The 21284-nt window shown below is 42.4% G+C and overlaps 1 protein-coding gene across 1 annotated transcript in view; it reads right to left on the bottom strand.

The window, feature by feature from the left end:
- Positions 1-1673: 1673 nt before the first annotated feature.
- Positions 1674-21284, bottom strand: part of DYNLT2B (dynein light chain Tctex-type 2B) — a 37001-nt gene continuing 17390 nt past the window's right edge. The window contains exons 3-5 of the mRNA XM_085635917.1: positions 13880-13949; positions 10161-10224; positions 1674-2089 (exon numbers count right to left, since the gene is read on the bottom strand). Of these exons, the coding sequence (XP_085492043.1) occupies positions 2042-2089; positions 10161-10224; positions 13880-13949 (182 nt within the window). The 3' untranslated portion in view covers positions 1674-2041. The remainder of the gene's footprint in view (positions 2090-10160; positions 10225-13879; positions 13950-21284) is intronic.

Here is a 21284-nt window from a genome sequence, read left to right as displayed (position 1 = left end):
TTTTTGTAGCCATTGCTACGCTTAGATTATGTATAGCAATAGTTTGTCTAGATCCTATCCCTCCGACAGGTCATGAGTGGTTTAGCAAATTTATAAATGTCGGGAAGTGGGAGCTTTTGATTTTTAGAAAGAGAGGTCTAAGGGCCCGCAGAAATGGGGAATTAATTTGGGCACCAGTAATTAATTGGCTGGATCGGGCAAATCATTGATATCTGAAATAGTGAAGCATGATAGTAATGTATATATATTGTATATATTGTGTTATGTAGTTGTACATTTTGAGATAATTGGTTAGTTGTTTAATGGATTTTTCATGTCTATCTCCTGTCCACAGCAACCCCGGGGGGGGGGGGCTGGGTGGGTTTTTTGGGGGGAGGGGGGGGGGGGGGGGGTTTGGGGCTGAAAACTGTAAAAATAAGAGTCATGATACAGATGATGTATGCCGTGGTTAGTTTTTTGTATATTTTTTTCTTGTGATGCTTTATTTTGATGGACGATTTTGGTGTCATGATACTCTTTAATAAAAATAAAAAAATAAAAATTAAAAAAAAAAAAAAAAAACAACAAACAGACATGTCTGATGTATACATATTAAATTAGCCTCTCTGTATATTTTCGCCCAGAGAGGTGTTGTTCTAGAGAGCACGCTTTGTCCTGAGGAGATCCTTGTAAATTGACTGAAGGGTCCAAACATAGACATTTTTAGAGGGGATTGTCTGTCATTGAATTACATTGCAAGCAGTAACCAGTGGATAGACTTTGGTCTGTTTCTTGGTCTTTAAACCCCTGAGACACCCCACTGTAAATATGTATCATAGTAAATGTTGCACACCACTGCACGTTTGAGCACTGCGCCATCTGCACTTAATTTTATTCTGGCTAGGTGTCGTATAACACATATTTGGGAGAATAAATGGAGTAAAGTGTTTCTTTGGAGAAATGGACATCAAAGGTGTCCTGCTGTGTACAATCAATGGAGTCAGTAAGTGCCCTTTAACTCCCCAGGAGTCAGGGGGCTGTGCTCTCAGGGGCAGAGGATGAAAGGATGCCAGTGGGTGACGTAGCTGATGGGGGCAGCGGGACCCTCACCCGCATGACTACCAGTGTCCGAGCACCTGCAGACCTAATTATAGCTACAGCTGATCCTACCACATTTACCAGCATGCTGTGACCCCTCCACAAACTTGCCTTCCAGACCTGTACCAATTAAACTGGGGTACACAGCCTGTCAGGAGTCTCTAATGATTGGGTTGATTTGCTTTGGGTACCACAACATGTATGTCATCAAAATCCCCCTTCGGTGTGCGGACAGCCATGGAGACTAAGCATACGGCTCCCATCACAGCCCATCAAGAGGATTCTGTCAAAGCAAAGCTGGCTAGGATCGTGCAATAGAAATACTATATATATATATATATATATATATATATATATATATATATATATATACACACACACACACACACACACATTCACACACACACATTCATACCTTATGCATACATATATACAAGCAAGAGTAAACTAACTCCCAGAGGATCACGGAGGGGGCTGCACAGGTTGGGGTCTCCGATGCTAAATTTACTAATTTGGTTTACAAAATTTTTATTTTACAGACTTCAAACAGGACCATAATTCACCAAAAATGTACATGGATGCACGACTTAAGCAACTTTCTGTCCAGATAAATATTTAATTACGCATCATTAGGTCATTTATCAGTCACGATACAAGAGCATTGAATAAATACATGTGTCAGAATTTTGAAAGGACGAGAAAAGGGAGAAAAAATACAAAGCATTTGTACACTAGCCTCAAGAAACATTAGCTAGAATTGTGTTAACTGTACAGTAAAACCATCTTTAACACTTTAAAACCGCTTCTATTTGTAAATGACAAATCTTGACGACACAAGGCTGCTGGCCAAGCCTCTGCTTGAAAGTGCAAAATAAACATCTAGAATATAAATGTACGTATAAATATATAAATGTTTACACCAAAATGGGTTTGGAGCGCGGCCCGATGACGTCATTGTTTTTCGTTAATAGTAGAAACAGCCAAACGCAGCAGCTACACAGAATAGACTGTCCTGTGGGGAGAGGAACAAACAAAATTACTCTCTATCAGGTTCTTACTTCACATACAATATGTTTAGATGATCACGTCAGCTGTTAGCAAGTACTCGTAGAAGAGGAGTTGCCACTAGCAGGGTAAGTGTTTAAAATTTAACGCAAGCACAGGGTTTTGGTTTTATCTGCCCTAGCCTTGCCTGTCCTCCAGGTCCTTACTATCTCTATCACCATTAAGCAGATACCTCTCATTAATACCGTCCTTGACCAAGGACACTCAAAGTGGTCTTGCCACAGCAGAACAGTATAACTTCTACAGGAACCCTCATCCAGGCTGGCCAGATCTTCCCTGTACATGAACTCCTAGATGAAGTATCCAGCAGTGGCGGCCGTCAAGGAACAGGCGTGGCGAGGCGGGGTGGACAAAAAACATGTATTTATCTGCAACTGCCGTCCCTCCTCAGCTTCGGTCCCGGAAGCAGGAAGCACACAGGCTCCCCTAAGCCAATCACAACGCTACAATTCAGCGTTGTGATTGGTCTGAGTGCTGTGGTTCAGTGCTCAAACAGGGACTGGAAGTCTGTGCATGTTCTCCACCAGGCTGTGTATTACAGTCTAGTGGGGAATATGCAAAGTGCGCCTGACTGTTTGAGCGACCCAAGCTTGCCGGCCAAACAGTCATGCATACATGTGCAAACCACTCCTAACCTAGCCCCGTAGCGAAGAAAAGTAGAATGATGATAACAATGTTATTAGCATATTCCTTTTTCCTGCTCTGAGCCGCCCCTGGTCTCCAGTGTAGGAAGCGGGATGGTGGCAGCTCTCGCTACAGGCTCGTGTCGTCACAGTCCAAGTGATCCTGCACACGCTCGCTTAGGGGAATATATTGCACACTACTTAAGAATTAGAACTTAAATTATGGGAAAACGTTTAGGCAGAGACAAGAGGGAACCATCAGCAGTGTAGTGAAGCTACCTAAATGTTAGAAAGGCGAAGATACGCAAGGGATGTGGAGCCAGCAGTGAGAAGATGTCAAAAGGTGAGAAACAGCTGGAAAAACAAATGAATGCCTGAATCGAACAGGAAAAAGGATGGAAGAGTTGAAGGTAGATGGAGGGTCCACGGAAAACAGAGAAAGAGGGAAAAAGAACAATCACTGAGCGGAACAGGCTGAGGTTCAATGTTTCAACAGCTTTGAAGGATAAGAGGACACATTTCTGGGTACCATATAAACTGGATATGGAAAAGCATGTGACAAAGGCGGTCTGATCGCAGAATGAGACGGAAGAGTCATCGAACACCAGGGATAGAAGCATCTGGAGAAGAAGGCAGGGAGAGAAAAGAATTGAAGAGAAGGCACAGGGTGAAGGCAAGTGACGCAGGCAAGAGTAAGCTGTTGGTGAGGATCTCATAGGATAACAAGAGAATGGGACAAAGGCGATGTGATCACAGTATGAGATGGAAGAGTCAAGGGACACCAGGGTTAGAAGCCGGACAAGAAGACAGAGGGAAAAGAATGGAATAGGAGGCACTGGGTGCAGGGGAGCGATGCAGGAAAGAGCAAGCTGTTGGCGAAGACCTCATTGGATAGCAAGAGCATGGGACAAAGGCGATGTGATTACAGTATGAGATGGAAGAGTTAAGTAACACCAGGGTTAGAAGCAATTGGAGAAGAAGGTAGAGAGGGAAAATAATGGAAGAGAAAGCACAGAGTGCAGGGGAGCGATGCAGGAAAGAGCAAGGTTGGTGAAGAACTCAATATCCAAATCACTGGGTAGTTTTTGGCCATGGTCCACAGCCTGTAGATATGGTGCTCCCTCCCGCGCTCTTCTGCTGACATCATAATCTTTTGACGCTGTGCAAACTTCGCAGCTTCACTGGAACGCCTTAAAGTAATAACTGCTCTTGTAAACCCACACTTTTGAAGAAAGTCTCGCCACCACTGGGTCACGTTTGCGCTATACGTAACTGCTTATGAACTAAAATAAAAATAAGAATACTGCAGATGGTTGGTGTGGCATTTATAATTCTAGACATTAAAGTGAAAAAATGCTACCTGCAGATTTGGTGGTAGAAGTGGTGATGGTCACACTACTACTGCGCAACATGTGAAAAATAAAACATAAAAAGTGCTCTCATCTTTGCCACTGCTGGCAAGGGTTGCAAATAACTCATTCACCAACTTCTACCCACGCTACCACTCGCTTCCGGCGCTGCACAGCGCTGCAATGAAGTACAACCCATGACTCCTGTAATCTTCTCTCTGGCGGAGGACAGTAAGTGTGAAACAAACAGGTCTATGAACGCAGGGTGAGTGCAGGAAGGATGGGTGAAAAGAGCAAGTGAGAGCAATAGCAAGATAGTCAAAAGAAAGAAATGTGCGCAGCGGAGAAAAGGGGGAGAAAAGAAGTGAAAGGCAGAAAAACAGGAAGGTGAGCAGGCTGAGGTAGTGGGGGGAGAGAAGGGACAGAGGAGAAAGAGACAAGGCGAGGACAAAAAGAGGAGAAAATAGGAAAGGGACCCTTAGAAGAAAGAAAGGCTGGAAAATGAGGAGGGAAGAACAGATTTCAAAAGTGGTATGAGGGCCGTTGGCATTTAAAAAAAATGGTGTACCGGCACAAAGCACCAGCAGCGGAAACTTTTGAGATTATCCTTTCAAGAAATGGCTCCTTTAGAAGAATCAAGCAAAAGGATTGTTTGCCATAACTGCTTACATTCCCTCGTGTGTCCTTGCATGGACAGTGACGCGCTTCCATTGCAATGCAGATATGGAAAGGCTTCATATCCATTGGTCCTCATCTTGCAATGACTTTAGGATTAGTTTTGGTCAGAAAAAGCCCCAGTGTCGGATACACAGTAGTACAGTGAATGCTGAAGCCCTACTGTTTATCTCCTGACCCCTTCCCCCCACACCCCCTGCATGGACCACACTCCCCCATTCTTATTTTATCCCCCACAATGATCCTTTTCCTCCTTTTCCTCCATAACCTGCTCCCCTCGTCGCATCCCTTGATGATGCCCATTTTCACTCCAAGCCCTCCTTTCCCGTGTCACCACAGGAATCTACCAGAGAAGAGGAGCAAAGCCATCCTCAGCTCCCCTGATCTGCTCCCATCCCCCAACAGCCCACTTCGCCATGCTCACCTCAGCGGGCTGCTGTCTCACAGCCCTTGCACCCGACTGGGGGTCTGTGCTACACGGTCTCTGTAAGGGAATGAAGTTTACCCTGCTGATGTGCATGAATTCTGTGAGAGGAAAGATTTCACAATGATGCTGAACTGTACTAGCTCTGTGAGGGACAGACGAGTACCCTGCTGATCTGCATGACCTTCTGTGAGATGGACGTTTTCCCTACTGATGCTGAACTGTACTAGCTCCGTGAGGGACAGAAGAGTACCCTGCTGACGTGCACGACTTTCTGTGAGAGGAAAGATTTCACAATGATGCTGAACTGTACTAGCTCTGTGAGGGACAGAAGAGTACCCTGCTGATGTGCATGGACCTCTGTGAGAGGAAAGATTTCCCTACTGATGCTGAACTGTACTAGCTCTGTGCGGGACAGAAGAGTACCCTGCTGATGTGCATGACCTTCTGTGAGATGGACGTTTTCCCCACTGATGCTGAACTGTACTAGCTCGGTGAGGGACAGAAGAGTACCCTGCTGATCTGCATGACCTTCTGTGAGATGGACGTTTTCCCTACTGATGCTGAACTGTACTAGCTCTGTGCGGGACAGAAGAGTACCCTGCTGATGTGCATGACCTTCTGTGAGATGGACGTTTTCCCCACTGATGCTGAACTGTACTAGCTCGGTGAGGGACAGAAGAGTACCCTGCTGATCTGCATGACCTTCTGTGAGATGGACGTTTTCCCTACTGATGCTGAACTGTACTAGCTCTGTGAGGGACAGAAGAGTACCTTGCTGACGTGCACGACTTTCTGTGAGAGGGACGTTTTCCCTACTGATGCTGAACTGTACTAGCTCTGTGAGGGACAGAAGAGTACCCTGCTGATGTGCATGACCTTCTGTGAGATGCATGTTTTCCCTACTGATGCTGAAGTGTACTAGCTCGGTGAGGGACAGAAGAGTACCCTGCTGATGTGCACGACCTTCTGTGAGATGGACGTTTTCCCTACTGATGCTGAACTGTACTAGCTCTGTGAGGGACAGAAGAGTACCCTGCTGATCTGCATGACCTTCTGTGAGATGGACGTTTTCCCTACTGATGCTGAACTGTACTAGCTCTGTGAGGGACAGAAGAGTACCCTGCTGATGTGCATGACCTTCTGTGAGATGGACGTTTTCCCCACTGATGCTGAACTGTACTAGCTCTGTGAGGGACAGAAGTGTACCCTGCTGATGTGCATGACCTTCTGTGAGATGGACGTTTTCCCCACTGATGCTGAACTGTACTAGCTCGGTGAGGGACAGAAGAGTACCCTGCTGATCTGCATGACCTTCTGTGAGATGGACGTTTTCCCTACTGATGCTGAACTGTACTAGCTCTGTGAGGGACAGAAGAGTACCCTGCTGATGTGCATGACCTTCTGTGAGATGGACGTTTTCCCTACTGATGCTGACCTGTACTAGCTCGGTGAGGGACAGAAGAGTACCCTGCTGATCTGCATGACCTTCTGTGAGATGGACGTTTTCCCTACTGATGCTGAACTGTACTAGCTCTGTGAGGGACAGAAGAGTACCCTGCTGATGTGCATGACCTTCTGTGAGATGGACGTTTTCCCTACTGATGCTGAACTGTACTAGCTCTGTGAGGGACAGAAGAGTACCCTGCTGATGTGCATGACCTGTGAGATGGACGTTTTCCCTACTGATGTTGTACTGTACTAGCTCTGTGAGGGACAGAAGAGTACCTTGCTGACGTGCACGACTTTCTGTGAGAGGGACGTTTTCCCTACTGATGCTGAACTGTACTAGCTCTGTGAGGGACAGAAGAGTACCCTGCTGATGTGCATGACCTTCTGTGAGATGGACGTTTTCCCTACTGATGCTGAACTGTACTAGCTCTGTGAGGGACAGAAGAGTACCCTGCTGATGTGCATGACCTTCTGTGAGATGGATGTTTTCCCTACTGATGCTGAAGTGTACTAGCTCTGTGTGGGAACAGAAGAGTACCCTGCTGATGTGCATGACCTTCTGTGAGATGGACGTTTTCCCTACTGATGCTGAACTGTACTAGCTCGGTGAGGGACAGAAGAGTACCCTGCTGATCTGCATGACCTTCTGCGAGATGGACGTTTTCCCTACTGATGCTGAAGTGTACTAGCTCTGTGAGGGACAGAAGAGTACCCTGCTGATGTGCATGACCTTCTGTGAGATGGACGTTTTCCCTACTGATGCTGAACTGTACTAGCTCCGTGAGGGACAGAAGAGTACCCTGCTGATGTGCATGACTTTCTGTGAGAGGGACGTTTTCACAATGATGCTGTACTGAACTAGCTCCGTGAGGGACAGAAGAGTACCCTGCTGATCTGCATGGACCTCTGTGAGAGGAACGTTTTCCCTACTGATGCTGAACTGTACTAGCTCTGTGAGGGACAGAAGAGTACCCTGCTGATGTGCATGACCTTCTGTGAGATGGACGTTTTCCCTACTGATGCTGAACTGTACTAGCTCTGTGAGGGACAGAAGAGTACCCTGCTGATGTGCATGACCTTCTGTGAGATGGATGTTTTCCCTACTGATGCTGAAGTGTACTAGCTCTGTGAGGGACAGAAGAGTACCCTGCTGACGTGCACGACTTTCTGTGAGAGGGACGTTTTCACAATGATGTTGTACTGTACTAGCTCGGTGAGGGACAGAAGAGTACCCTGCTGATGTGCATGGACCTCTGTGAGAGGGAAGATTTCACAATGATGCTGTACTGTACTAGCTCTGTGAGGGACAGAAGAGTACCCTGCTGATGTGCACGACCTTCTGTGAGAGGGACGATTTCCCTACTGATGCTGAACTGTACCTGTTCTGCGAGGGCGAAGCATACACTGCTGATGCGCATGACCTGTGAGGGGGGACGTTTTCACAACTGAGGCTGAACTGGACCTGTTCTGGGAGAGAAGCGTACACTGCTGATGTACATGACCAGTGAGGGGATGTTTTCCATACTGTAGCTGTTCTGGGAGGGAAGGCAGCTTGCATGATTCATGCTCACGTTATAGCTCTTCTGTACTGATTCTGAGAGTAAGGCAAGCTTGAGCTGCCGGTGCCCAAGCTGCACCTCTAGAGTGTGCGCAATAGAGCATGCATTGCTGATGCTTATGCTCCATCTGTTCTGGTGGGCGGGGTGCCTCGGCGCATGCTATGCTGTATCTTTTATGTGATGGATGGAAGCCACCTTTGTTGATTTCCATGCTGTACTTTTTGTGATAGAAGTAAACTTGCCATACTGATGCCCATGTGGTATAATTCCGCGGTAGAATCGTGCACCACGGTTACTCTTGTCATATCTGTTCAGTGAGGTGGTAGTTGGCACGGTTAATGCTGTACCTGTTCTGTGAGGGAGAGACGCTTGCACTGCTGATGTCTATGCTGCACCAGTTCTGAAGGGCTGAGATATCTGCCCAACTGATGCCCATCATGTGAGTTCTCTAAGGGAGGGGAGTTTTCACCGCTGATGCTGTGCTGCTTTGTGAGAGGCAGCTTCCAATACTGACGCCTAAGCTGTACTGTTCTGTGAGGGCAAGGGCTGCTTTTACTCCTCATTCCTACACAGGACCAGTTCTGTGAGGTAGGGAAGCTTGCAAGCCCGTTGCTCTGATCAGACCTGTTCTGTGATAGGGTAGCTGGAACAGCTGATGCCGACGCTGTATCTGTCCTGTGAGGGAGAGAAGCTTTTACTGCTAATGTCCCTGTGGTACCTGGTCTGTGAGAAGTTAGTTGGAACAGCCAATGCCGATGCTGTATCTGTTCTGTGAAATGGATGAGCTTGTACTGCTGATCTCCATGTGGTACCTCTTCTGTGAGGGGGTAGTTGGTACAGCAGATTCTGATGCTGTATGTGTTCTGTGAGGGAGAGAAGCTTTTACAGCTAATGTCCCTGTGGTACCTGTTCAGTGAGGGGGTAGTTGGCACAGCCAATGCCGATGTTGTATGTGTTCTGCGAGGGAGAGACGCTTTTACTGCTCATGTCCATGTGGTACTTTTCCTATGAAGGGGCAGTGGGCACAGCTGATGCAGAGGCTGTATCTGTCCTGTGAGGGAGAGTAGCTTTTACTGCTATTGCCCTTGTCAGACGGGTTCTGAAAGAGGGCAGTTGGCACAGCTGATGCCGATGCTGTACCTGTTTTATGAGGGAGAAAAAACCGGCACTGCTTGGGTCTATGTTGTGTCTATTCTTTGAGGAAGAGTAGCTTGTACTCCTCATGCCCATGAGGTAACTGATGAGTGAGGGGCAGAAGCTTTTATTGTTTATGTCTATGTTGGACCTCTTCTGTTAGGGAGTAGTGGGCACGGCTGATGCCCAAGAGGTACATGTTCTGTAGCTTGCCCTGCTGATGCGCCTGTGGTACAAGTTCACTTTGCCTTTCTGAGGCTGAAGATCATGGTTTTGTTATCTAAAAGCTACAATGACTGGACCTTTCAATACTTATCAATATTTACCCAGAGTGCCATTTCGTCTTGCGATAGCACTCCGGGCAATTAATATGCTAGGAGTGAACCCCATAAAAAATGAAGACACAGAGCCCTATGCTGGCATTACTATTCAGAGTAAACACAAGGAGATGATGGATGGAGCGTTTAACTTTTCAGACACTCACCCCCAGTCACAGATCTGGGTTGAATCTATCATCGTTCTTTAGCGCACTTTGCCACCTCAGTTCAGACCCCACTATATGCAAATCAGTCCAGCCCGAAATGTTAAGCCCGGTCTTCCCTGAACCGGAAACAAGCATACTGGGACCGGGTTCTGGGTAACACCACTCTTCAGCCAGGCTAGCTTGAATCCAGTGGCAAAGTGAGCAAGGGACACACGTCTGGGCAAACCCTGCCAACATAGGACGAACAAAGCAAACACAAGGAGATGATGGACGGAGCGCTGAAACTACTATTCAGAGGGACCAACCCCAAATACTTACATTCATGAAAACCTCTTGAGCATAGTTATCAGTGTCGGCATCCCAGAAGCACCGAGCCGCCATCCTAGCCAAACAAAAATACATGCTGCTCTTAGGTACTGAACATGATCGCAATAAATACAACTGGTTTGTAATTAGACCAAAGATGCAAGTTCCAAGCTGATGGGGGAGAGGAAGACAGAAAATGCATGGGTTGGTTCACAGTGCAGTCATCTGCACAGTAGTATACTATAGAGACTCAGCAAACATAAACAGTAGAAGTTTACAAACTACGCAGTTTACCAAATGTGAGGAAACATTAAAATATACATTATTAAGAACAACTACTAAACACAAATACAGAATGTACAGCCTTCCTGCTCCTTCAGTAACATACTTTGAGGAGTTACAGGTGAGGCAATGTGTAATAGAATGATGAAGTCAAATCGAACAAGACAACTTTACTCAGTAAAGCAAGTGAAGAAAGTCTTGCTGGACTGGCCATTGAGAGATTGTAGCAAAAAGAGGAGGAAAGAATCAAACTGCAAGGGGTGGCCAGAGATCGAGTTTTGGGATTGACTGGGAAACCGGGTCGAATTAAAATCCCATACAGAACATTTGTGTAGCACACAAATAGCCAAGAAAGTCAATGTTGTGCATATGTTCGGTAGAGCTTCTGGAAAGTTTCTGCCAAGATTAAAGGTGTTGCCGCAATCAAAGAAACTGTTTGCAAGAGCAAGATGATCAATTGTTTTTCAATAGAATATGCTGTAGCTCGACAGAAGATTAGTATAGACCTTCCCTCTGGGGTTTAACAGACAGATTTATCTGTTGGGAAATTTGAGGACGCACTGGGCATTGCTTTACTGCTGCTCCACAGATCGGAAAAGGTTTCTGCACACTAGTGACTGCCAAATTAGACCTCGGCTAGGAGAAAATTAGGGCTTTAACAGCTACTGCTTCAGCTGCAGGCAGGAAGGGCTGGGCTATGTTCAATTCTATTTTATATTGTTTCTGTGTGCTGCAAGCTTTCAAAAGGCAGCATAGCGGAAAACTTCCCCAACACTCACAAAATAGACACAGCAGTGCGTGTCGGTGCTGCGAGCTTTCAGAAGTTTGCAGCAAAGCGGAAAACTTTCCCAACTCTCAAAAAATAGACAGCAGTGCGTGTCGTTCTCTGACGAAAAAATAAGTGTTGCACAGGCACTGGTCATGCATGGATTCGAGACGAGCCCCCCTCCGCTGCAAGGCAACCTGTGACGCTGGGCCAATCCCAGCGCAGCTCGCGGTGACGTAGGAACCCACAACCGATTAAACTTCCGGCGGTGATCTCTTGTCTTTATGGGGCCATATGTTTAAACACATGGCCCCATAAAGATAAGAAAACGTTTACGACCAGCGTAAAGCAGTCGAGCCCGTCCAAGTGGGCCGTCTGAAAAAGCCAAAGGGAGGCAACCTAAAACCCTCCTTTTCAATGGGAAGCCAGCGTTTAACATAAACGCTGACGCTACCCTATGAAAATGAGGGGCGCGCCTCGAGTCCCCTTCTCCAAATTAAGCTTGATTACTATAAGTCTCGAGGCGAGGAGCGCATGCGCTCCAACGCCAGCCGGGACCAAAAAAGACAAAAGGACAATCAATATAGGTAAATTGAAGAAAAATAAACACCAAAAATGATTAGTCATTACTTAAAATGATTATGAGCCGAAATAAGGCCCATGCGTTATCACTAAAATTCTACCTTATGGGCCGGATTCTCAAACTGCACTCTGTAGTAAGTTTTATACTACAAAATGTAAGTTTTGCCTATACTTCTATGTGCTGAGTGTCACACCCAGACTCTGGAGTCTCTGCACATGTAAGCACAGATTTTAGTACAAAATGTGGGAGTGACATAGGGGAGTGGATGGGAAAAGTGGCAGACTTACTACTTAAGAAGATGGGATTAGGGAAGAATAAGAGGCATCTGGGGAGAGTCAGGGAGGGGTTTAGGGAAGCACGTCACCCACCCACACAAAATAAGCCAATTGTATAACTCTTGGGGTGGCTACATGTAACTGGCACTTTTGCAGAAAGTTTACTCTCTAAATTAGTAAATTACAAAAGTAGTAAATTTACTACAGAGTGTAACCTTTTTTAAAGTATAACTTACCTTTGTGAATCAGGCTCTACGTATTCCTCAAGATCAGTTCTCCAAGGTGGATTTTATTTCAGCCACTGCCTTGGCAAGAGTAAGCCTCACTCTATAGTCACACAATGTCTGGATAATGTTCTGCATTTATCTCCAACATGTGCTGTTCATAGCACTTGCACTAGGCTAAATGAAACTGCTACCTCAATTCCATATATTGTGAACTCCATGGACAACTTGTCTAACATGCCCTGCAAGTTTTAATTGACTAATCCACATGTTTCTCACCTCATTGCTTTTCCAGATTTTTCATCAATTTGTGTATTTATTTATAAAGCATGGCGATGAGCAAGACACATCATGTTAGTAGACCTGCGATATCGCAGAGTAAACAAAATAGACAAGGAGAAAGCATACATCTTTTCACATATGGAATATTCACCTAGTACTGAGTGCTTTGCCATCATAGCTATACCGCGAGTGCCCTCTTTTTAAGATTAGGTTTGACTTTCTAGCAACAAGTATTTTATTGGTCGAGTTTTGGGATGCTCAATATTGCTGCAACATCCCTTTTCCCTAAACTGCATCATGAAACCACATATAAAGCCTACATTTGTCTGATGTACCTTTTAATTTTACTTTTGAAGTAAAGCATTCTGTGCACAAGTCACTATCCTGGGCAAAGAATTCTAAGTAGTTAATTTACTGGGCTGCCGGTCAGTTCATTGGTCCCCCCCTTATCAACGAGTGATTTCTCGGAGAGGTAATTTTATTTTCCACTATATTTCATGGGCTTTCAAGCTGGAGATATTTTTCAATCGTCCACTTTATTGAATAGTTGTCTTTCCTGTTTTGCTGCGTCTGTTGTCCTTCTATCCCCTTGGAATGACACACTGCCCGTCAAGCTTCCCCGAGCATAATGCTTGTGCAGTGGTGAGGATGGGCACGGTTCGATCTCTATTTTCGAACTAGAAAACCTTCACTATAGTTGGATCTTTTGAGGTTGCTGGGAGTCTGTGAGCCTCTTTCCGTGGGCCTATGGGTGTATTGTTGCTCTGTTTGTTAAGCTGCAGGCATTACAAAAGTTGCAGTGTTGGAGAATCGTCAAACAAACATTGCAGCATTATTCTTAAGGATGACAGCCAGGCCCTTCTCATGGCTGAGTGGATCTTGTACAATTCTGGGCACTGAAGGATCCACAAGTGGGTAAAGGGCTGGGAGTGGGACGAGGCAGGAGCTCAAGTGTTCTCTCTCGTGCTAACTAAGCTGACTTTGGAATGTTAATGCAGATGTTTGCATTTAGCTAGGTCCTCAAGCAGGAGGTAACTACTTTAACTACCAGTTAATTACAGGAGCTTAGCATCTGGACACCCGAATTGGTAAAAGTGCCTTCTGCAAATCTATCTATCAATTAATCACAAGTTTAGTGAGACGTGGCAAATAAAAACAGGTTTTCAATACAGGACAGTAAAATATACCAGGGATGATCCATATATTGAGAGCTTCTCTAGATCTCAAGCAGTGTGGACATTTATTTCCAATAAGTGAAACACACCTTTTACACACAGTTGGCATAGAGCCCAAGGGGAAGGCAAAAAATAGCAACTTACTTCACTCCTTCTCCTCTCTGCTCACCAATCACAACCTGCACCACCATTTTGTATCTGTCATATCCCATATCTGTGAAGGAAACGCAGACACTGGGTCTTTAAAGCTGATCATACATTTGCATGTTTGAATAATAGAGCAAGCTGGTAAAAACGTGTCTAAGAGCAATGGCATGAGTAAAGAAAAAACATCAACAAGGTCGTATGACCATATGGTTTCAACAGAATGCCGCTCAGTAATTTCTAGGTGGTACCTTCCTCAAATTCTTTACAGTAAGCTGGTCTAGAATCCAGTAGGAGCTGACAGTATAGAGACTGATCCTACCCTGCTCAACTTGCCACACAGAAATTTTGCAAACTATGATAGTAGCTCCCTCTACCCATTCATGCCACTTGTTTTAATAAAATCCAGGCTGTAGTGTTGTTACGTAAACAGGTAATTAGTTGGGAAACATCTACTAACCCTTCATGCCATCCCTAACAACAGTTAATAAGAGAATAAATGGCAATTTTATCGGTTTGAAGTGGACTCCTCATAACATCACAATACTATGTAGGGCCAGTATGAGGAGCGGTCTAAACTAACTTCTTAGAAAAGGTACTCAAGTTTACCAATAGAAGGCAGTGCAAGTAACCAGAGCTTCTCTGCCGCACTAGAACATCCAGTATCTGAGGGACGCACGCGGACAATAGTTTACGAATAGAAAGGAAGGGTGAGTAACCAGAACCTCTCTACCGCACCAAAACATCCAATAGGGTAGCTGGGTTCTGATAGAGGAAGTGGACTGTAAGTGTGCAACAATGTAGTTTTCTTTTTAAAAGAGGTCTATTCTGCCCTTTAATATTTTGGAGAAACCCAGATTAATAAAGGCAAGTCATTCCACATCATTGTTGCTTAGATGGGGAAGTTTGTCTACCTTGCCTTTGCTTTTGTGTGCTTTACACAGACAGACAGACAATTCTTTATTGTTTGATTAATTAAAATCTTACAATATTTCCAATACCAAGACATATTTAGTGAATATATTACATTTAAATATAAAAAGAACTATTATAACCTAAAATTTTACTTTAAATTTTTTTTCATAAAAACATTTTTGTTTTTCTATTTTATACTCCCAGTTTTATAGATGCAATCTTTAGGAACTTTACAAAGGCAACGTTCATGACTATATCGTTCGAATGAAGACAGACTTTAAATGCCTGTCTACATGTCCTTGTTCCACGCATGTTAAAATGAGGTTTCAGTAACGTGCATCTTTCATTTCGGAGTCCTGGACAAATACATAAAAGGTGGACAATATTCTCTTCTCCACTTTTACAAAGTCTGCACAATGTACCGCTACTAGCTTTTTTCCACGGAGGGACATGACTAAGGCCTGGTAGAATTCCAAATCTTGCTCTCATAAGGCATTGTTTACTTTTTTCAGACCAAGGTGTCTCCAAGTATTCTTGTTCTTTCTTCTTTTCGTATCCGTTTATTACTGACCATGAATGTTTTCTTTTTGCTAGTGTATCTTTATCCTGTATAAGTGAAAGGTAATTAGTTGTTCGATTTGCTAATTTTTTAAAGGATCCATTGCTTATCGTGTTGTTCCAGATTGGCATTAGTGCAAACTCTTCTAATGCATCGTTGAGATATTTCCTTACGACTGATTTGGTATTCTTATTGATTTCTTGCCAAAGTAACTGAGATATATGATTATCATGGTCATTTTTGATCCTGTACCACGTTTTAATAAATTGGCCTTTTCTTGCAATAACTTGGTTAGTTAACCTGAACTCCAGTCTAATTTGTGCTGGGGAAGCGTTATTCGGGAGATAAAAAAAGGAATTTATATGTTTTTGAAAGAACCTTATTTAACAGTTCTGCATCCGTCCCCATTAATGCCTCACTACCATATGTTATTGTTGGGAGCAATTTAGCCCCTATAATTTTCAAAAGCGGCCCATACGTCAGCGTTCCAAGCGATTTCTGTGCTATCTTGAATGCTGCAGTTAGCGAGTTAGCTTTCCTTTGTATGTCAATTTTTTGTAATTGATAGTTTCCATTTTGGTCAAATAGTACACCCAGATACTTGTACACTTCTATTTGTTCCAGTTGGGTGCTTTCCATATACCATTTATTTTTTTGTCTCAGTTTTGCATTCCTAGTGACCACCATGACTTTTGTTTTGGATTCATTTATTACCATTCCATTTTCTTGTGCATACAAAACTGTTCTGTCAATTAAACGCCGAAGACCTATTTTGGTATGGCTTAGAAGAATGGCGTCATCTGCACACATTAGGTTAGTTATCAGCTTGTCCCCTAGCTTCGGAGGATGTGCATTGAGTTCATCTAGGTATCCTGGTAAATCTCCTAAAAATAGATTAAAAAGTAGGGGAGCCAACACACATCCCTGCTTTAACCCATTTGTTGCGGGAATTTCCTTAGTTAGTGATCTGCCATCCCCCATCCTTACTTTTACCCAGGTTTTATTGTGTAACAATTGAATAAGTCTTAACAGTTCAAATGGAATGTTTCTTTCAATAAGTTTTTTCCACAATAAATTCCTTTGCACACAGTCGAAAGCAGATTTAAAATCTACGAAGCACAGATAGAGGGGCATTTTTTCTCTCAGAGATTTTTCAATTAGTAGTGCTAACGCCATAATGTTTGTCATTGTTCCAAGTCCCTTAATAAAGCCAGTTTGATTCAATGGCAAGATCTTATTTTCTGCTACCCATTCATTTAGTCTAGTTAATAATATTCCTGCGAAAAGTTTGGCATCTGTATCTTGTAGTGTGATGAGTCTATAGTTCTCCGCAAGGGCCCAGTTGCCTTTCTTAAATATAGGGGAAATTAGAGATCCTCGCCAAGACTCAGGGATGTTACCAGTTTCTATAATTTTGTTGAATACCTTTTCCAAAAAGCTCGACCAAAAGACTGGGTTTTCTTTGAAAAGGGCAAATGGTATCCCATTGGGGCCAGGTGCCCCATCTTTCTGCTTCTTTATTAGTTTTACTAATTCTTCTTTCGAAATTATAAATTGTTCTTGTATCACATCCCATACTATAGAACTCTCTATTACATTCTCAGTCATTTTAGCAGCTCCCTTAATATTTAGATGTTTTTCAAGAAAAGTAACCCATTCTTTCTCTGTTAGTGTTGATGAGACTACCAATTTGCTCGGCCGTACTAATTTGTTTATAATATTCCAAAATTCTCTTGCGTTTGCTTGTTTACTTGCATGAAATAATTTGGACCACATTTCTTGTTTTGCTTGGTATTTCTCGTTCCATATTAGCTTTTTCAAGGATTGATTTAAAGATTTAAGATTGTTCAAAATTTCATCATTTGTTGCTGTGGTTTTTATTTGTCTTTGAATCTTATTTCGATCTCGTTTTAATTTTGCTATTGTATACGGCAGATTCATATTGGAGTCCTTTCCTTCTTCTTTCCAGTTTGCGCTCCTTTTATTGTAGTTAACCTGGGTTTGGGGTTTCACTATTTTCTTAGTGAATTCCACCCACTGTTCAATTGGCGTTTCTGTTGTATTTTCAGTAAAGCAGATCTTAATAATGTTCTCAACTTTTTCATTCATACTGTCTTTATTCAATTTATTCCAAATTAGTTTTTTATAATTGATAGTTCCAATATACCCCGGCACAGTATGATACGGTTGGTTAATATTATGCCTAATATTAGTATTTATTATCTGCTGACAGTGATCACTATCTCCAACTTTAAGTAATCTATATGAATTTATGTTTTGAAATAAATTGAGTGATACCATTGTATAATCAATCCTAGTGCTTGCATTGTGTGCAATATAAGTATGTGCAGGGGGTATATCCTCTTTAAATCAGCCATTAAGGACTCGCAATCCCAATGCTTCTATATCCTTGATGAATGTTCTACCGATTTGATTTCGTGCTTGGCTAAATGTGACTCCTTGATAGTCCTGCTGTGGGATTGACCACTGAAGGTCTTGTAATTGAGAGACATCATCTCTATTAAACGGTATTAACAAGTTAAGATTAAAATCACCAGTCATCACATAGTCCACCAATGGATTTTCTAGGATTAATTCCAGTAGTATGGTATTAAGGGTTGCACATATGGTTGCTCTACTTGTTTTTGATGGATGGATATATACATTGATCATAATCAATGACATATCCTTTTGATCTGAGTTTTTATATTTTAGTTTAACTATGAGTATGTTTTTACTCAGTGTAGTGAGTTGCTCGTGTTCAGCTTTTATAGAACTAGAAATAAAAGTTGCTAACCCCCCACTCGGGCGTCCATACCTATGAGTTTTACTTGCATTTTCAAAGTATCCAACATAATTCTCTAATACAAAGGGGTTAGTTTCCCAGGTTTCCTGAAGGAATAGAATGTGAGACGGTGATGGAATGGACCTTATTTGTGCATTGGTAATCTTTGCGCCTACTCCGTTTATATTCCATGAACACATTCTCAACTCTGTTACTTTAGTTGAGGGGATTGGAATATTATTCCTTCATTGTTCTGTATTACTATGCAAGGCCTGTGTAATCCATTTTTCGTTTATTCGTATGGATGATTCTATTATGGAAGGTGATGATGCCTCTCTTGATGTACTTGTGGATCTCCCCCGGGCATTCCTCAATACTGTTCCTTTTTGAATGGTATTTTTTTCTATTTGGAGCAGTTTTGATTCACTAATAAGTGGAGTAGGATAAACTTTCGGCTCCTGCTTTTTGATAATTATTCCCCAGGCCTTGAATGTTGAAAACTCTTTTAATATTTTCTCTGCTATTGTCATTGATTTTAATGTGACCAGAGTCAGTTCTTTGGTACTATTCTCGTCGGCAATAAATTCAATGGAAATAATATCATCATTCTTGATGTTGACTAAAGCTGGAGTTGATTTAAATAATCTAAGGATATTCCCTCTGTTCAATGTGTCATATCTACCTCTAGATTCGTATTCAGGTTTAAATATAAGTTGTATTTTCTCAGCTGCCAGTAGTTTTTCTTTATCAGTTTCTTCCATTATATAATTTGTTCTATTTCTGATTAGTTTTTCTCCTTTCCGTTTTTCAATTATCAGGTGGTCCCAGTATGGTAATGTCGTTTTGGGCTCTATTGTTCTTTCTATATTCAGACTTGCTACCTCATTCCTTTTGCTTTTCAAACATGCTTCTATATTCTCATTGTGATACTGATGTTGTTGATCACGTGGATTTATAGTTGTTGTTATTGGCATATCGTTGTCCTCTTGGATTCCATCTTCTTCCTTTATTGGTTCTGTAATTAGCGGTGATTTAATTGTAGTCATTTGTTTCTTTTTCATCACTTCTTGTCCTTTTATGGTTGTTTGTTTCAGTAATGATTCTTTTACAAATAATGGAAATACTTTTTTTGGTTCATTTTTCGTTGTTAGAGTAGTTCTATCTTCCATTGCTTTTTCTTGTTGTAATTCATTGTTTTTTAATGTACCATCCATTTTTGTTAACTCCTCATATTTATTATTATTAGACTTTTGATTTTTTCTTGCTTTGCGTAGTTTTTTCTTTTGTCGTTTTGACATAATATAACCGTTTAGGTCTTGCTCTTTACAGTCATAGTCTGGCTTGATTTCTGTGTTAGTTATTTCCTCTTGTGAGGTGTCCATTTGTAGAATTTCTTTTGACATATCTCTTTCATCATGTAAGTTTTCTTTTTTCTGGGGGATCCTCAATGTTTTCATCTCTTCCTTATCCACTTTTAACATACAGTTCTTTTCTTCCTTTTTTTCTATTTCCGTGTCTTCCCCTTCAAATTTCCTTATATTCACTTCCTGGGTATTTTCACTTTTTATAGCCTTTTTTGTATCTTCTATTATGGTATGCAAAACATCAGGTATTGCTAAAAGCTTATCCATAAGGGGAGTACAAATACATTCAATGACATTTTGTTGTTGTTCTTTCTTGACTCTAGTTATCAAATTATTTAGTTGTGCAAGTTTGTTGTCTATCCCTGTGACTGCATTTGCCATCATTGTTAATAAATCTATCTGAATATCCATCTTGTTTGATTGATATTTTAATGCTTCTAGAGTTAGTGTCGATGTTTGATAAAATATGTCCCAATTTATTCAAACATCCGGGATTACTTTCTCTTTCAGATCACTATCACTATCATTTGACCTTACGTTTTTTTGTTCCGTTCTTAGTGTGTAATCCAATATATGGTTGGTATTTACTTTTGTGTATACATTATCAGTTATTTTATTAGTTGATCTGATCTTAATTTCTTCAACTATTAACTGAGGTTTTTTTTAATTTTCACATTTGCTTCTATCGGTATTACTAGTCGCCTTGATCCCATCGTGCCACTTTTAATCTCCTGTATATCCAATATTTCCAAATCATCTAATCCAATTGGTTTTTCATTTTTTATATCAGGATGGATGGGTATATTTAGGATATCCTGGTCCGAAATTTGAAATTCCAGCTCCTTCCTTTGCAGGTTGCAATCTCCGTTTTGAGGAGTACTTTGGATGATTTGCCTACTATATTTTTCCGTACTTATCGGCTTTATTGGAGTCTGTAGTTTATCGTTTTCCGTATCCTTATCCATAGTGATAAGAGCACCAGCAGGGTCTTTCATAAATTCAAACTTATTAGGGATTTTTCCAGATTTTGCGAACATTCTGGCTATTGGGGAAATTAAAGTTTGATTTGCACCCTCCATCTTCACTTTTACCTTTGGCTGTTGTATTTTCTTTGTACGTCTGACCGTTGTTCCCGTTATTCTCACTCTGCCAGAACGCATATTTCCTTATTTTCTTCCTATAGAGAGCTTTGATTTTGGCGAAGGTGGTATGCAGATTCCCTTCCCCAATATGCAATAAACTGGGTGGTATATATACTCTCCTCTGTTTACCGCTCAGATTATACACCACTCGCCACTTCTCATTCAGCCTTCAGCCTACCTGGCTCAATTGCCCTGTAATAGTTGACAGCTGCCTTCCAGAGGGAAAGCAGAGACAAGGGCAGAATGAAGAAACCGAACACTACCTCCGAACACTGTAGCAATTGTAGCACAGGACCTCAAATAATTGTTGGTGATAGAGGGCACCCTTTGCTATCTCCGCCTAGTTCACCTGGATCAGGTTATACAGGTTATCTATGCTGTACATAAGAACTTTCAATGTTATTCCAAAACCTTTCTCCTCCCCTTCAACTCCCAACCTTGCTCCCTCAGTACACAGTACACTGTTCACCGTTCTCAGTTCGCAAATTCTCAGTCAGTCGTTCATTCACAGTTCGCAAAACACAGTCATCTACAATTGTACTCACTGAATTCACTGAACTGCTGTGAAGAGGAGAGCACCGAGAGTGGAGGAGCGGATGAGAGCACCAGTCGAGCACCAAACGAGCACCAATCGAGCACA

This window comes from Triturus cristatus, chromosome 11 (genome assembly GCF_964204655.1).
Source record: "Triturus cristatus chromosome 11, aTriCri1.1, whole genome shotgun sequence".
Classification (NCBI taxonomy): Eukaryota; Metazoa; Chordata; class Amphibia; order Caudata; family Salamandridae; genus Triturus; species Triturus cristatus.
The sequence above is the reverse complement of the archived record's forward strand: the minus strand, read 5'-3'. Positions and strand labels throughout refer to the sequence as shown.